The sequence below is a fragment of the Chlorocebus sabaeus genome, chromosome 28, assembly GCF_047675955.1.
Source record: "Chlorocebus sabaeus isolate Y175 chromosome 28, mChlSab1.0.hap1, whole genome shotgun sequence".
In the NCBI taxonomy this organism is placed as follows: domain Eukaryota; kingdom Metazoa; phylum Chordata; class Mammalia; order Primates; family Cercopithecidae; genus Chlorocebus; species Chlorocebus sabaeus.
Genome location: NC_132931.1, coordinates 16,339,217 through 16,355,865, shown reverse-complemented (window position 1 = coordinate 16,355,865; position 16,649 = coordinate 16,339,217). Strand labels below are relative to the sequence as shown.

Below are 16,649 nucleotides of genomic sequence, written 5' to 3'. Positions count from 1 at the left end.
GGATTGTGGGCAAGTCGAAGAGAGCCTGGTGCCTGCCCACCCCACCTGACTCCTCCAGGCTCAAGCCCAGGCCGTATGAGGCCTGTCCCACCCATTCTCCCGTGGCACAGCCTGCACCCCCACCACCCCGCAAAGCCTGAACGAGACGCGCTCTGTCTTCTTCCTACCGCGGCGTGGCTGTTCCTTCGCCTGCACCTGTGTCTCAGCTAGCACCCACCTCTCTCTCACGGGCCAGACTGGGTGTCACCAACCTGGAATGGCCCTCACAAACCCCAGGCTGGGTCAGGGGCCTCCATGGAGCTCCCGCAGCCCCCCAAGGGCCCCAAACAGGACCGTGTTTGCTGGAAGCATGAGAGTGAAGGAGGTCGCCCTTTGCAAGGTGAGGAGTCCACTCCTTGGAGATAGCAGGCTGGGGCCCCTGTCGCCAGTATCCCTGATCAGGATGGGGCTGGCCCACGAGGTTGGGGTTCTGCCCGTTCCCAGCTCTGCATCTCTGAGCCTCAGTTTCCTCACCTGTGGGATGGGGCGATGGCGTGCGCCCCGCTACCACAGCCCACCTGCTGCCACTCACCGAGCAGGCTCTGCCGCTCCTCTTTCTTCCGGGCCTTCTGCTTGGCCTCCAGCTGTACCACAGACAGGGACGGGCCCACCGTGGGGCTGGGGAGGGCGCTGGCGGCGAAGCGTGCCAGCAGGCCCAGCCCACTCTCCTCCAGGGCCGGCGACAGGGCCCGCTCCCGGGCACCCAGCCTATAGCCGTTGCCGCTGGCCTCATCCTCCTCCTCGAGCTCCTCCTCCTCGTCCTCCTCCTCCGAGCTCTCATCTGGCGTGCAGAAAACAGGGACCGAGTCAGAGCCTTAGCCTTGGCGAGGGCCGCCCCCCACCACCCCCTGGCCTGGAGTGGCCTCTGGGCTCCAGCCTAGCCCCTCAGTCCTCAGCAGGGGGCTGCCGGGGGTGGATGCAGACCCAGCCCACGGTTCCCCCCACCCGATGGCCCAATGCCCCCGGCCAGCTGAGCCCAATGCGGGCATCCCAGAAAGCCCAGAGGTGGGCAGCGGCCTTGTGTGTCAGGGTGGGCTTCTGTGAAGGGCACCAACATGCACCTGTGCTGTGGCAGGGGCCAGACACACGGACAAGGACTGGAGACAGCGCTCTCCACGGTCACACGCACACACGCCCCAACACACAACACAGAGGCAGGAGAGGAGAAGGAAAGAGGAAGCGGAGGGAGGTGAGCAGGGAAGAGGGCCCTGGGGGCTCAGGCCAGGGGTTCTGGGCACAGGTGCCCGCGGCAGCTTTACCAGCTGAGTCCTGGAGGCTGGCGGCAGGAGAAGGTGGAGTTCAGACTCTTCCTGGGGGCCGGGGGACCCCCATGGTTTCAGCCCTGAGAAGGGATCTGGAGTCTAAAGTTGACTCCTGGTATCGCTTGAACCCGGGAGGCGGAGATTGCAGTGAGCCAAGATCACGCCCCTGCACTCCAGCCTGGGTGACAAGAGTGAGACTTGGTCTCAAAAAAATAAAATAAAATAAAGTTGACTCCTGACCAGGCGCAGTGGCTCACGCCTGTAATCCCAATGCTTTGGGAGGCCGAGGCAGGAGGATCACTTGAGCCCAGGAGTTTCAGACCAGCCTGGGCAACGTTAGAGAGTCCCCATGTCTAATTTTTTAGAAAAATTAATTTTAAAAAATTAAGTTGACTCCTAGCAACTCCCCCATTCTGAGGAGGCTGGGCAAGTGCTTGGCCCTCTCTGAGCCTCTGTTTTCTCACCTGCAGCAAGCAAGGGGTGACCCTCCCAGCCCACTGGCTCAGCCAAGGGCAGGGTCCAAAGAGAATCATTTGCATGGATGAGGAAGTGATTTGCAAGCTTAAAGATGATCAAACAGAAACAGGGCCACCCCTGTGACTTGCAGGCAGGAACTGTGCTGTCCCTGTGCCCAGGGAGCTAAAGCCAGCTGTGACTTCACTCATGGGATGCCCAGGAAGGGCAGGGGTAGACTGAGGCCCAACGGGGTTAAGCAGTTGGGCAGTAGAAGAGCAGGCTCGAACTCAGAGCTGGCAGACTGTCTAAAGAAGCCCCAGGGCTGGGCAAGGTGGCTCACTCCTGTAATCCCAGCACTTTGAGAGGCTGAGGCGGGAAGATCTCGAGGCTAGGAGTTCGAGACCAGCCTGGGCAACAGAGCAAACCTTGTCTCTACCAAAAAAAAATTTTTTTTTTTGAGATGGAGTCTTGTACTGTCGCCCAGGCTGGAGTGCAGTGGCTCGATCTCACTCACTGCAAGCTCCGCCTCCCAAGTTAACGCCATTCTCCTGCCTCAGCCTCCCGAGTAGCTGGGACTACAGGCGCATGCCACCACGCCCAACTAATTTTTTTTTGTATTTTTAGTAGAGATGGGGTTTCACCGTAGTAGCCAGGAATGGTCTCCATCTGCTAACCTCGTGATCCACCCACCTCAGCCTCCCAAAAGTGCTGGGATTACAGGCGTGAGCGCCCCCGGCCCCCCCAAAAAATTTTAAAAATTAGCCAGGCATGGTGGCACACACCTGCTGTCCCAGCAACTCCGGAGGCAGAAGCGGGAGGATCACTTGAGCTCAGGAGTCCGAGGCTGCTGTGAGTTACGGTGGCACCACTGGAGTCCAGCCTGGGTGACAGAGCGAGACCCTGTCTCAAAAATAAATAGGCCAGCGCAGTGGCTCATGCCTGTCATCCCAGCACTTTGGGAGGCTGAGGCAGGTGGATCACGATGTCAGAAGTTCGAGATCAGCCTGGCCAACCTGGTGAAACTCCATCTCTACTAAGAATACAAAAATCTATCAGGCATGGTGGCGGGCACCTGTAATCCCTGCTACTCGGGAGGCTGAGGCAGAAGAATCACTCGAACCCGGGAGGCAGAGGTCATAGGGAGCCGCGATCGCACCACTGCACTCCAGCCTGGGTGAGAGAGCGAGACTCCATCTCAAAAAATAATTTAAAAAACTTAAAAAAAATAAAGCCGCCCCAGCCTGTCTCTCTGGTTGGTGACTTAAGATGAGCATTATCCGGTAACCTTCCCTGCCTGCCTGAGAGTTTGCAGCCCCCAGAACCCAGCCCAGGCTCGCAGGACAAAGGCAGCTGGCAGACAAGAGGCTCTCTGCACACAAACCAAAATCTCCCCCACCAAAAAGAGAGACTGTCTTGAGGCAGAGACTTACTTCCAAGGACGGGCAGGTGGGAGGCCTCAGAGAGCAAACCCCGCCCTGGGATGCCACATCCAAAGTGTCACCCACAAGCAGGTGACAGGGGCGCCTGTCTGCCTCGCAGACCAGAGTGCTGGGAGCGGGAAGGTGACTCTGGGTGCCGCAGGGCTGGAAGGTAACCCCTTCCAGCAAGAAGAGGCAGACGCCAGACCCTCTCTCTCCAGGACGGGGAGCAGTCTAGGCTCGGGGAGACGAACGGGGAAGACGGACAGCCAACTCCACGGTCTCCTGCCAATGCCCCAAGCCGCCTGCTTGCTTAAGCAACTTGTGGCCAAAAGCAGCGGCCCCAGGGGTGCCAATGAGGGCAGAGGTTCTGTCTGTCTACTCGTGTATTGGAGGGAGCCCGGATTTCTGCTGGGCCACCTCACAGAGGACGGTGATGAGTCTGAGGAGTCCGCAGAGGGGTAGAGGGAGGGAGGGAGGGAGGAGCCAGAGGGAGAGGGAGGAGGTTTGTTAAGAGGGTGAGAGGGGAGACTGGTCCCCGGAGCAATGGATGAAGCAGGCTGGAGAGGCCAGCCGGGCAGGCGGGGGCAGGCAGGCAGGCAGTGCACACTTGCGATCATTCACATTGCAGGCGTCACATGGCTCTGTCTCCGCCCCAGTGGGCCACAGCGGCAAAGCAGGCTAAGTGTAGGCAGACTTTCGACAGCGCCTGGGTCCCCCACATCGGGTCTCCCTGGGGTGGGCCAATTTGAGCAGGGGGGTGCTGGGGGGTGCTGGTTAGGGGGTGGGGGCGGAGGGTTGGACGTGAGGCCAGGGATCTTCCCTTCTAGCCACTCAGGTGCGCAGACTCCAGAAATCTTTCCCATCCAGAGGAATTCTCAACCAGCAGGGGCTGCGGCGGGAAGGCGAGCTCTGGGTTTACTGGACGCCCACAACGTCCACACCAGAGCCCAGAAAACCGGAAGCAGCTCAATGCCTGCATGCTGGCATGGGAGCCCTTCCCGCCTCCCTGCGTGCTTGACAAGGCTACGCCTGCTGCCCCTGCGGGGTCTGGGGCACACTCCGCTAGCGTCCGCGGCAGGCCGGGGAGCAGAGGGGCTCTCAGGACCAAGAAAACTTTTCTGGAGTTATCCACACCCGAGGCAACAAAGCCTGCCAAGGGTTGGGGACGGGGGGGGGGGGGGGGGGGCGGGGAAAAGTCCCATCAAAGTAACCTAAGGAAATGCAGAAAAACTTTTTTTTATTATGATTTAAAGAAAAAAACAACAACAAAAAAAGATCTTGGCTCAGGACATGGGGTTGGCGGTGACAGGTTGGTGCTAAATGTCAGAGCGATCTGCTGCTGCCAGACCCGGTGGGGGCGAACCCCGAGGAGGGAGGTGCACGGAGGACAGAAAGAAAAGCGTTTTGCCTACCTACGGAGCAACGAGCCAGGCTCGCACCCAAGCTCAGTGACCCGCTGCGCCGTCTGCCCTACTCCCAGCCTTCGCTTTGCGTCCAGAGTGCAGCGTGAGAGCAAATGCAAGAGACCAAAACAGACATTCAAAGCGTCATGGGGAGGGGTCAAGGGTGGAGGGATGGTCGGGCTGCTGGAAGAAGCAGACACACTAGAAAAGCCAAGCCAGTTATGGAGTTTAGTACCAGGTCAGCGAGGCCCTATTACCCAAATATCCCTTTCAAGACCTGCTCAATGGTGGACTGGCGGGGGTGGAGGGGGGCACTGAGGAGCCTGGGCCTCCCCAGCCTCCCCTCGCCCCCCGCACTCCCCTATCTGGGTCCTGTCCACTTGGCATTGCGGCATCCAGCCCGGAGCCCCTTCCTAAGAGGCCTAGGGGGCTGCCTGCTTCTCTGTGGGGTCTGAGCTGGGGCAGGAGGGCTCAAAAACTTGGAAGTGGGAACCATGGCTTTAACGAGGCGTGGGGTGGGGGCGTGCGGTCCAGCCCATGGGGGAGATGGGGGAGAGGGAGGAGGCTGGGGAGGGACAAGGGAATCATAAACTAACCCGACTCATCCACGGACGGCCAGGGCAGGGGGAGGCCTCAGAAAATGAGGCTGGCCAGTGGGTCACGGGCCTTTCTTCGTGGCCCGGGCGGTGTTCGCTGAGAGGGGTAGTAGCAGCCCAGGGGAACATGGGCCCTGGGGCATCGTACTCCTTGCCATACCACCTCCTGGTCACCCAAATGGATCTCTGCCAATTTGGAGGGGAGGTCTGGGAGGGGAGGTGGTAGACCAGGAATTTGAGAGCAGGGCTGGAAAAACAGGGCGGGATGGGGGGACAGCGTTCAGGTCCCGGGGTGCCCGAGCCAGGTCAGACCCAGGGACATGATGACACCCCCAGGCTTTCCTCAGGGAGTAGCTGACATTCAGGTGTGGCTACCCAGGGCCTCGGCTGGCCCTAGGGGGAGTTCGCCCTGAAGCAAATCCTAAAACCAGGGCTAGGAAAAAATGTCAGAGCTTCACCTGCTTTCCTTTCTTGGGGCATTTCTGGTTGAAGGGCCTGAAAGGCTCACACATGTCTCATCTCAGAAGCACAGTTCTGACACTGGAGACGGCAAGGCCAGTGGGTTCTCAGGGCCCAGGCAGCTCTCTTTTGAGAACCGAGGTGGCTGAGGACCCCGGGCTGAGACCAGGGCAGCCTCTCTCCAAACAAAGCATGACATTCTGTCCCTAGACACGGCAACAGAGCCGCTTTCGTACTGAATGACAGAGACCGGGGGTGTCAAAGGCTCTGGGCCCTGCGCTGCCTACACGCCCTTCAAAACAGAAATACACGTGAGAAGCCAAGTGTTTTTAACTGGCGAGTAAGAACAGAGCTTTAAGAAAATAAAAGACAAAACAAGCAACTAAAAAAACATGATGATGCTGGAGGTGAAGGCGCTTGATTTTAAACCTGAAAAATGAAATGAATGCCAATCGCTACCAGGGATATTTGAATAACACAGGCAAGCGGCAGGCGGCACGGTCCCGTCCCAACTCCTTCTGGATGGGGAGGAGGGAGGGGAGGAGGTGGGGGAGAAACAAAATGAGAGGGAAGCGTCAACCTAATGTCTAGTAAGGACACAGCAAGAGAGACAAGGCACACAGGTTTAGTTAAAAATGAACTCGATATGTTTAATAAAGCTTGGTATTACCAAAATCGCAGTACAAACATCAAGTCACACGCCCACACGACAGAATTCCATTTACAAAATGTTCCTCGGGAAGCCTCCACCAAACCCGTGCCCAAAGAGAACCCGACCCAAGCCTGGGGTCTCTGGGTGGGCAGAAAAGGTGAGTGTGGGAGTTGGGGGGAACTCGAGGGGAGGGTGAGGAGGGCAGGGAAGAGGGAAAGTGGAGAAAAACGCAGACTCAAAAGCAGTCCATATAAGAGCTCAAAAAGAGCCAGCCGGTGATATTATCACAATGATACAGTACAAATCAAAGCAAAAATCAAAACCATTCAGCTGATTAACAGCAGGCTACGCTGCCAAGAACCCAGATGGCAGCCTTCTCGCGGCCATCCGCACGGGCCTCCTCACCCGCCATCTCTCCCGTGCGCCCACTCGCTTCCCTCTCGCTCACTCGCACGCACTCTCTCGCTAGGAAACACGGAAGGTATTTTGTGTTTGGAGCTAGTAACCTTGGTCAAACGATTCCTCCGAGGAGTCGCTGAAGGAGGAACGCGCCTCGGCCTCTCGAAGCAGCAAACAAAACGGCTGCTTCCTGCTGGTGGCCGGCTTGGGTTTCAGAGTCCGGGGGGCCACGAGGCCCCTCTTGGTCAGCTTGGGGCCGCCAGCCGCCTTGCTGTTCTTTGCCACCATGCCACACAGGAGAGAAGGCGTCAGTTTGGAGCTGGAGGGGCCTTGGGCGGGCCACTCGTCCTTCAGGAATTCTTCGTCTTCCTCTGAGTCCGTATCTGCAGTCAAAGTAGTTTTTAATAGAGATAAGTCACAGGGCAGCGGGAGCTGGTGTCATTGTATTGGTTTTAATGGTTCTGAGAACGCACTGGAAGGTGCCAGAACAAACAGGTCTGAATACCTAGTAGGCAGCCGTGGGAAGGCCTTGCCCAATGTCACCAGCTCCCCTCCCAGTCCAGGCTTCTTGCTTGCTCCGGGTGCCTCGGCCATTGCACGGCATCTTCCGAGTGCTGGACCCAGGCCCTTCCTAGACTGCATGCTTCCAGCCTCACCCACCAGTCACTCCAGCCTTTCCGGGCACCAGGGGATGAGAGGAGCCCTATGCTCAGGAAGGACTGTCCCCTGGTCACGGTGGTCACTGCCTGTCCCATGGGATTACAATGACCCAAGGGCAACAACTGCAGAGGACCTGACTCAGGAGGGGAAGGGCTCATGAGAGCAGATCACGCGTTCTCTTCCCAATGCCCCTCCCAGCGGCCTCCTAATGGCAGCACGAGACAGGCCATGGTAAGGGTGTTTACGCCATGGAAATGGGCAAACGCTGTTACTGCTAGCTATTCCCTTGCCCTTCTTTCTACAAGCCGGTGCGCCGACACACCACTGCTGGCTTCCCCGAAGCCTCCAGCCTCACTATACAATGGAGGACAAGAGTCTTCAAACCTTCTGGAGAGACAACCAGCCAGCTTTGGGAGGGGAGCCTGCGAAGCAGGCATTGCACCGGTCCCCGCCATGCTCATGCCATTTTGATTTGTTTCTCATACTGGGCAAGATGGGAAGACAGGGATTCCAGAGACAGAATAATCCCTTGATCTGCTGAAATCCACTCCCAATGCGGGGAACGTGAACCAACACAGCTACAGTTCTGGCAGCACCCGCCACGTCCAAGAGAAACCACATGCACGCGTCCACGGCAGGCATTCCTCTGACTGCTCCCACCAACACCTAAGCTTTCACTCCAGCAAGACCCCAACCTCAGGATGGTCTGGCAACTCTGGGGTGGGACAAGGTCCAGTCCCGCCAGGCTACCAGCCCCTGCCCATCTACCAGTCAAAGCACGCTCTCTCTTGTATGCTCCAATCTGTCCCTCCCAAGGCTGTGTCCCAGGCTGGAGAGACCAGTGGGTGACAATTAACTTGGCCTCCTACAAGAACCCACAGGGAGGTTGGGCATGGTGGCTTGCATCTATAATCCCACCACTTTGGGAGGCTGAAGCAGGCAGCACACATGAGGCCAGGAGTTCGAGACTAGCCTGGCCAACAAGGCGAAATCCCATCTGTATTAAAAAAAAAATACAAAAACTGTTGTATTTTCTATCTGTATTGTATTGTGGTGGTCGGCGCCTGTAATCCCAGCTACTCAGGAGGCTGAGGTGGGAGGATCACTTGAATCCGGGAGGTGGAGGTTGCAGTGAGGCCAAGATCACACCACTGCACTCTAGCCTGAGCAACAGAGCAAGACATCATCTAAAGACAAACAAAAAAAAAACCAAAAAAACAAAAACCCACAGGGCATGCCACCGACCCCTACAATCGAAACTGAAAAAGCAAGAGGAAACCGTTCTCGCTTCGACCTCGTCCAGCTCAGCACCTCCCTGCCAGACACACCCCTGCTTGCTTGTGGACCCTGCACTCTCTCTCACCCAGAAGTGCAGAAAAGCAGATTATAAAAAATAGAGGAGCGCTCTGCAGAGCCAGGTGAATCCCACAGCCACCATCTCGCTGGAGCCAGGCCCACTGAATTCCTCACTGCTACATTAGTCTGTTTCTCTCATCCAGGACAGTGGAGTTTTCAACAAAGGCCAGATGAAGTGAGGGTGCCCAGCTGACCATTCCCAGACCGGGCACGGCAGCGCACGCCTCTAATCCCAGCACTTTGGGAAGCTGAGGCAGGCGGATCACCTGAGGTCAGGAGCTCAAGACCAGCCTGGCCAGTGTGATGAAACCCTGTCTCTATTAAAAATTACAAAATTAGCTAGGCGTGGTGGTGCGTGCCTGTAACCCCAGCTACTCAGGAGGCTGAGGCAGGACAAGCACTTGAACCTAGGAGGTGGAGGTTGCAGTAAGCCGAGATCATGCCATTGCACTCCAGACTGGGCAACAAGAGTGAAACTCCATCTCAAAATAATAATAATAATAAATAAATAAAACGAACATTCCCTCACACGCGCCAAGAGTGAACACACCAGCTTGGAGCACCCCAGAGACCTCAGGGACAGAGCTCATCTCTGACCTTCAGTTGGACTCCATCCACATCCACCTGAAAGTGGGGAATTCTTCCAGCTGTCACCCAGACTGCATCCACCGACCACACTCCCTCAGAAGATCAAAAGAACAGCAATCTCCCCCCAATTCGCTGAACCCCCTTTACTTTTCCAAAATGAGCAGAGATTGAGAGAGCCAAAGAAAGCCCCTCCCTTCCCCCCCTCAGGGTGATGAGTCTCTGGCACTGTCCCTCCCTGTTTGTGCCCACGCACACTGGCCAGGAGCCTGTGCTGTACTTCTCTGATCACACCCATCCCAATCAGAGAGACACGGAAGCCACGACACTCTCATACGTCCTCAGCACAGAAGGCACGAGTCAGCAGCTTAACTCACACCCATGGGGAGCATCAGCCCTGGTGACCTGCTAGCCCAGGAAAAACACATGTACCCCCAAAAAACCAGCAGCTTAATCCTGTGCCAAGTGCCACATTCCACTCTCTGCCCACGTGAGCTCACTTAAGGCCCCCCAACAGCCCCATAAAGCAGGTAACGATATCTTAACTCTTAATCCATAAACACTTTTTATTTTCTTTCCTTAAGAAAACACACTTTACTGTATCAGTAAACGTGTCCACTTTTTTTTTTTTTTTTGAGACGGAGTCTCGCTTTGTGGCCCAGGCTGGAGTGCAGTGGCCAGATCCCAGCTCACTGCAAGCTCCGTCTCCCGGGTTCACGCCATTCTCCTGCCTCAGCCTCCCGAGTAGCTGGGACTACAGGCGCCCGCCACCTCGCCCGGCTAGTTTTTTGTATTTTTTAGTAGAGACGGGGTTTCACCGTGTTAGCCAGGATGGTCTCCATCTCCTGACCTCATGATCCGCCCGTCTCGGCCTCCCAAAGTGCTGGGATTACAGGCTTGAGCCACCGCACCCGGCCAATGTGTCCACTTTTTGCCCTTGACATTCAAACTCCCCCCTTCTCCGCCCATGAACCGGCCAGAGTCAATCAAAAGCTCCAGATACACAGAACCAGGCAGTTGCCAATGCAAAAGCTCTCCACACGCCCCAGGGACTGGGGATTCCCAGAACAGCCACCACAGACACTGACATGGGCCAGAACCCAGGAGGCTCCTCCTGGCCTTCCTGCAGCAGCCACCAACTTAGCACCTGTCCACAAATACTGAGCAAGCACCCTCAACCAAACAGGCAGCAGGCTCTGGGCCACAAGAGGCCATGACCATGAGGGCACTCCAATCTGGCAGTCTCTTATTAAATGAGATAAAACTCCATTCTTCAGTCCCACCAGGACTGCTCCATTTCAAGAGCTCAACAGCAGCTGGGCAAGGCAGTTCACGTTTGTAATTGCAGCACTTTGGGAGGCTGAGGCAGAAGATCTCGAGCTCAGGAGTTTAAGACCAGCATGGACAACATAGCAAGACTTAGCCTCTATAAAAATAAAAATAGATTCGCTGGATGTAGTAGTGTGCGCCTACGGTCCCAGCTATTCGGGAGGCTAAAGCAGGAGGCTTGCTTAAGGTCAGGAGTTCCAGACTAGCCTGGAAAACAGGGAGACCCCATATCTACGAAAATAAAAATAAATTAGCTGCACGCGGTGGTACACAGCTGTAGTTCCAGGTACTCAGGCGGCTCAGAGGGGAGGACTGCCTGAGCCCAGGCACCAGCCCGGGAAACACAGCAAGACCCTGTCTCTACAAAAAAATTTTAAAATTAGTCGGGTGTGGTGGTGCTCACCTAGTCTCAGCTACTTGGGGGAGCTAAGGCAGGAGGATCACTTGACCGAAGGAGCTCAAGGCTGCAGTGAGTTATGATGGCCCCACTGCACTCCAGCCTAGGCAATAAGGAGAGACACTGTCTCAAGAAATGCACGGCGCGGTAGCTCACTCCTGTAATCCCAGCACTTTGGAGGCCGAGGCGGGTGGATCACCTGAGGTCAGGAGTTCGGAACCAGCCTGGCCAACATGGCAAAACCCCATCTCTACTAAAAATACAAAATTAGCCGGGCGTGGTGGCACATGCCTGTAGTCCCAGCTACTCTGGAGGCCGAGACAAGGTAATTGCTTGAACCTAGGAGGTGGAAGTTGCAGTGAGCCAAGATCGCACCAGTGCTCCAGCCTGGACGACAGCGTGAGACTCCCGTCTCAAAAAAAAAAAAAAAAAAAGCAAAAACAAAACCCAAAAAACAAAAACAACTCAATAGTGGGCCACAGCCATGATGGCAGCACGCTCCAGTGAGTAGGTGGGTCAGGCCGAACCAGGTTTAACCCCGAGTCGCCTCTTCGCACCTAAGCGCACATACTCCCTCTAGCTCTCAGGCCTCAGCATCCCCAGCAGCAACATGGGGGTACCACTGTCAGAGCTGCCATAGACACCATAATGCCAGTGAAGCCCTGCTTCCAGAGCCCAGCACTGGGCGCTCCATTAATGCTGTATCCGCCAACACTTCGCTACAAAGCTGTGGTCTGCAACAGACAACATGCTTCCTGTGGGTAGGGGAGTCCAGTCACCTCTAGGACCCTCAAAAGCAGTCGCACTCCAGACCTGTCTAGGCCAAACAACTGCAAACTCTATGACGCGCAAGGCCTCCACGCCAATGGCATCGGTAGACAAGAGGAGGGCGGGCAAGGAGAGCACTGGCGGACGTCGGCTTCCAACCGCCAATCACAGGCGCCCACCAATCACCGGCACCTGCCCGGCATCACACTCGCCAATCACAGGCATATCCGTTTCAGGCGGCCTCCCCCCAACTTCCGGCTTGGAGGCCATGCCAAGCCTAGGCACTTTAGTGCGCCCCAGAGAGAGAGGGAGGGGAGAAGAACGGTGGAGAGAAAAGGGGAGCGAAAGAGAGAGCAGCGGACCAAAGGTGGCGCGGCATCCGCTACTTACTGTAAGAGTAGCTGCTCACTTCCGAGGCGAACGGGGAATGGGCCGACTTGGGCTGGCCTCTGGCCTTGAACCCCACCTCCATCTTCCTGGCTTTGGCGGCCCTTTTGTGTTTACCTTCTCTGGAGGATTTCAGAGACAGGCCGAGGCCCTTGGCCATCGCCTTCCTGTCCTTCCCCAGCAGGCTGTCGTAAGGAGTCAAGTACCTGCCGCAGCCCCCGCCAGTTTTCGATTTCCCCCCAGCACTGTCCGAAAACTTGAAGGGCGACTTCAACTTGTCCTGCTTAGTGAGGGAGAGGGCCTTGTCGAGCTTGCTTGCCAGCTGCTCCTGGTCGCTGGCCATCTTCTTCTTCTTAATCTTTAGCTGGAGAGGGAAGGTGGGTCATGGGTTAAAAGATTTGACAAAACAGCGTAGTGGGTTTCTGTGCACATGCTCTGCCCACCCTGGGCTCCAATCCTTCCCCTGCCTCTATGATTTAACACCTCTTAGCTTCTATATCTATAAATATACATATTTATATATATATTTATATATATATATACACACACACACACATATATATATTTAGAGACGGAGTCTCGCTCTGTTGCCCAGGCTGGGTCGCAGTGGCGCGATCTCGGCTCACTGCAACCTCCACCTCCCAGGTCCAAGCAATTCTCCTGCCTCAGGCTCCCGACTAGCGGGGAGTCGGAAGTCACTGCAGCCTCGACCTCTGGGCTCTGTGACCCTCCCGCCTCAGCTTCTCTGGTAGCTGGATGAATACAGGCGTGTGCCACCACTCCTAAATTTTTTTTATTTTTATTTTTGTAGCGATGGGGTTTCACCATGTTGCACAGGCTGGTCTCAAACTTAGGCTCAAGGCATTGTCCCACCTCAGCCTCCCAAAGTGTCGGGATTTCAAGCGTAAGCCACCACAACTGGCCGGCTTCAATGTTTAACTCTGTAAAATGGGGATCCTTGTGTCTGGCATTACAAGGTGCTTCTGAAGATGAACTCGGGTAAGGTATGCAGTGACCACAATGTCTGGTACAAGGTAACCACTTATTAAACAGCCAGTGCTGTGGTTACATTAATCCCTGGCCCTGGCTTTCCGTGGCACTGCCTGCTGTCTCCTAAGGAAGCACTTGCAAGTGCTGCTGCCAATGGCCTGGAGAAGGCAGCTGGGTTGAGAGAGGAGGAAAGGAATCAAGAGCAAAACCCCAGATTGAAGCGCAGCGGATATGCCTCAGTCACCTGCAGCAGCTGACAAAGACTAGTGCACAGTCCAAACCAGTCTGCCCAACTCAAGGGGCCAAAGCTGCCAAAACAAAAAAAATGCCTCAAGTGTTCCTTGGATGCCTGAAGCAGAAAGAACCATTAGCGATTTCACAGATTAAATTCCTGCCTGCACGTCTATCGTCAGCTGTAGTCATTTGAAGTGAAACATGCAGTTTCAAAGCCATTGATGCCCCACGTTTGAACATTTTATCTCGATTTTCTTTAATCAGGTGACACTTCTTAAGAAAAAAGTTGGGATGGTGGCAATTAAAACAAAAGCATCCCTTACCACAATCTGAAAGTAAAAAATATCTGGTGTACACACTGGCGATCGTTCTCTTCCTAGACCCCGTCTCCCTCCTTGAGCCTGCCCCCAACAGCCCCATAAAGCATGTGACAATATCTTAACTCTGAGTCCATAAACACTTCTTATTTTCTTTTCTTAAGAAAACATGCTTTCTCAGCCAGGTCAACCAAAATACCCCTCAGCCGGGTGCAGTGGCTTACGCCTGGAATCCCAGCACTTTGGGAGGCTGAGGTAGGCAGATCACCTGAGGTCAGGGGTTCAAGGCCAGCCTGGCCAAGATGGTGAAACCCTGTCTCTACTAAAAATACAAAAATTAGCCAGGCATGGTGGTGGGCGCCTGTAATTCCAGCTACTCGGGAGACTGAGGCAGGAGAATCGCTTGAACCTGGGAGGCAGACGTTGCAGTGAGCTGAGATTGTACCACTGCACTCCAACCTGGGCAAGAGTGACTCCGTCTCAAAAAAACAAAACAAAACAAAAAACTACCCCTTTGTACTGGGCTTTATGGGGAGGGATGACAAGGTACATTATTTTTTTATTTTTTTATTTTTTTTTTTTAGGCAGAGTCTCACTCTGTCACCCAGGCTGGAGTGCAGTGGCCAGATCTCGGCTCACTGCAAGCTCCGTCTCCCGGATTTACTCCATTCTCCTGCCTCAGCCTCCCGAGTAGCTGGGACTACAGGCGCCCGCCACCTCGCCTGGCTAGTTTTTTGTATTTTTTAGTAGAGACAGGGTTTCACTGTGTTAGCCAGGATGGTCTCGATCTCCTGACCTCGTGATCCGCCCGTCTCGGCCTCCCAAAGTGCTGGGATTACAGGCTTGAGCCACCGCGCCCGGCCGACAAGGTACATTATTTACAGAAAGGCACCTTAAGTAGATGATTTCAATGCTCTGAAGAAATAAGAAGACTCAAGGAGTTGGCTCTCAGCCCATTACCCCTGGAGAGTTCAGAGAGGAAATTACCATGGCACCAAGCCCTTGTTTCTTAGAACTACAGAATGGCAAAGCCACTCATTAAACAATTACACCGTTAAACAACAGAGCAATTGCATTATTTGGTTAAGAACTTGTATCTCTGCTTGGCTTTAGCAAAGGGTCATGCAGCACACGGAGGGAGATAGCTTTTAGGTCCCCTGTCTCTGATCTCCTCTGGGCCTTAATCTCCCCCCTCTGTAAAATAAGGATTGGAGAAGAGTCGTCATTCTGGCACTAAGACAGCCACTTCTAAGGTTTCTGTACAGGAACAAGGGGCCTGCAAAGGGAGCGTGAACTCTTAACATACCCTCCAGACACCTCCCTGGCAAGATCTCACACACCTGGAAGACTGGGTTACTCACCTGACTGATGAAGTCGGACGAGGCCTCATGTTCATCCCAAGTCTGGTTCCTCCCCCTGGCTTTCCCCATTCCGACAAGGGCATCGTGTTCCTCCTCAGACCCCTTGTGTCTCTTTCTTATCCCTGCTCCCAGCTCATAGTCATCTGATGTCAGCAGAGACTTGCTGCTCAGCCTGAAACGCAGACGCACTACCGGTCAGCACCCTGGCCAGACAAGACTTGCGGGTTGGGGTCCACCCTCGTGGCCCTGAAGGGTTGGGCTCTGGACCCTGAAGCGTGGACAGTGATGGCAGAGTGATGGGCGTGGGGAGATGGATCTTGTAAATTACAACAGTGCTGGAATTCTGGGATATTTGTGAATGAGGCAGAACGAGAGTTTAAGGTGAAAGAAGGAAAAAAGCGTTTTCTTTCTTCTGTGCTTTCACACGTACACTCACACACATCTGTGTGGTCAGATACCTATTAACCAAATCGTGCCAAGAACAAAGATCAGAAACGCCAACGAAATCCACCAGGATGGCAGGGGGAGTTTAGGACACAAGTTTACACGAAGAAGGATTCCAGTCTGTCTTCTCCAGCAAGGAAAAAAAAACAAAAAAGGAGCCATTTGCTGGTCTCCGGAATCCCGTGCACAGTGGCAATGGGGACACAGACATGGCTTAGAAGCCCCACTTGCTTGCTTTAAGCTGAAACTTCACAGGTGATCGAAACAGCCAATCTGTACTTGGCACTCACTCACTGTGTGTCTTGCACTGTTAGTGACATATATCTTGGCCACAAACGTTTGGTGCTGCTGTATTTTATTTTATTTTTATTTTTTGGATGGAGTCTCACTCGGTTGCCCAGGATGCAGTGCAGTGGCTCAATTTCAGCTCACTGCAGCCTCTGCCTCCCAGGTTCAAGCAATTCTCCCACCTCAGCCTCCCGAATAGCTGGGACTACAGGCACACACCACCACGCCCAGCTAATTTTTGTATTTTTAGTAGAGATGGGGTTTCTCCATGTTGCCCAGGCTGGTCTCAAACTCCTGACCTCAAGTGATCCACCTGCCTCGGTGGCCTCCCAAAGTGCTGGGATTATAGGCATGAGCCACCGTGGCCAACCTGTGTACTTAATTTTTTTAGATGAGAAAACAGGCTCAGAAAAGCAGACACCTGGCCTGAGGTCAGTCACACTAAGGGATGGTGCTGGGACTCAAGAATAGGAAATTTAACCAGTGCAGGCCACACCCCTGACCACCACACTGCTGGTGGCTGCAGCCTCCTGCCATCTTCTCCAGGAAACTCTCCCTGCCCCTGCTGTGGCCAGTGAGGGACATTTCTACCACTCTCCATCCTCTCTTCGCTCAGAAACATCCAAGGATGTTAAATGCAAGACGTGGGGGCCTTGGAGCTGTTTTATCCTGAGAAGACCTGTGGCCTTCCTACTGCCTCTCCTGTGCCCCCCGAAGGCCCCCCGGGCTCCTCCTGCTTCCTCAGGGCAGGTCTTGAGCCACCTAGCGTCTACCCCACCCTCCTGTCCCAGGCTCAGAACACTCCGGCCCCTTTCCTTGACGGGCCCCTTTCCGCCTGTGCTACAG

The 16,649-nt window shown here is 54.8% G+C and overlaps 1 protein-coding gene across 7 annotated transcripts in view; it reads right to left on the bottom strand.

Annotated features, from left to right (window-relative positions):
* The window catches only part of TNRC18 (trinucleotide repeat containing 18), a 123,837-nt gene that overhangs the window by 41,568 nt on the left and 65,620 nt on the right, over positions 1-16,649 (bottom strand). For all 7 annotated transcript variants that reach the window (XM_073012840.1, XM_037995199.2, XM_037995200.2 and 4 more), the window contains 4 exons: positions 15,072-15,243; positions 12,173-12,533; positions 6,795-7,070; positions 572-820 (listed from right to left, as the gene is read on the bottom strand). In XM_073012840.1, coding sequence (XP_072868941.1) covers positions 572-820; positions 6,795-7,070; positions 12,173-12,533; positions 15,072-15,243 — 1,058 coding nt within the window. The remainder of the gene's footprint in view (positions 1-571; positions 821-6,794; positions 7,071-12,172; positions 12,534-15,071; positions 15,244-16,649) is intronic.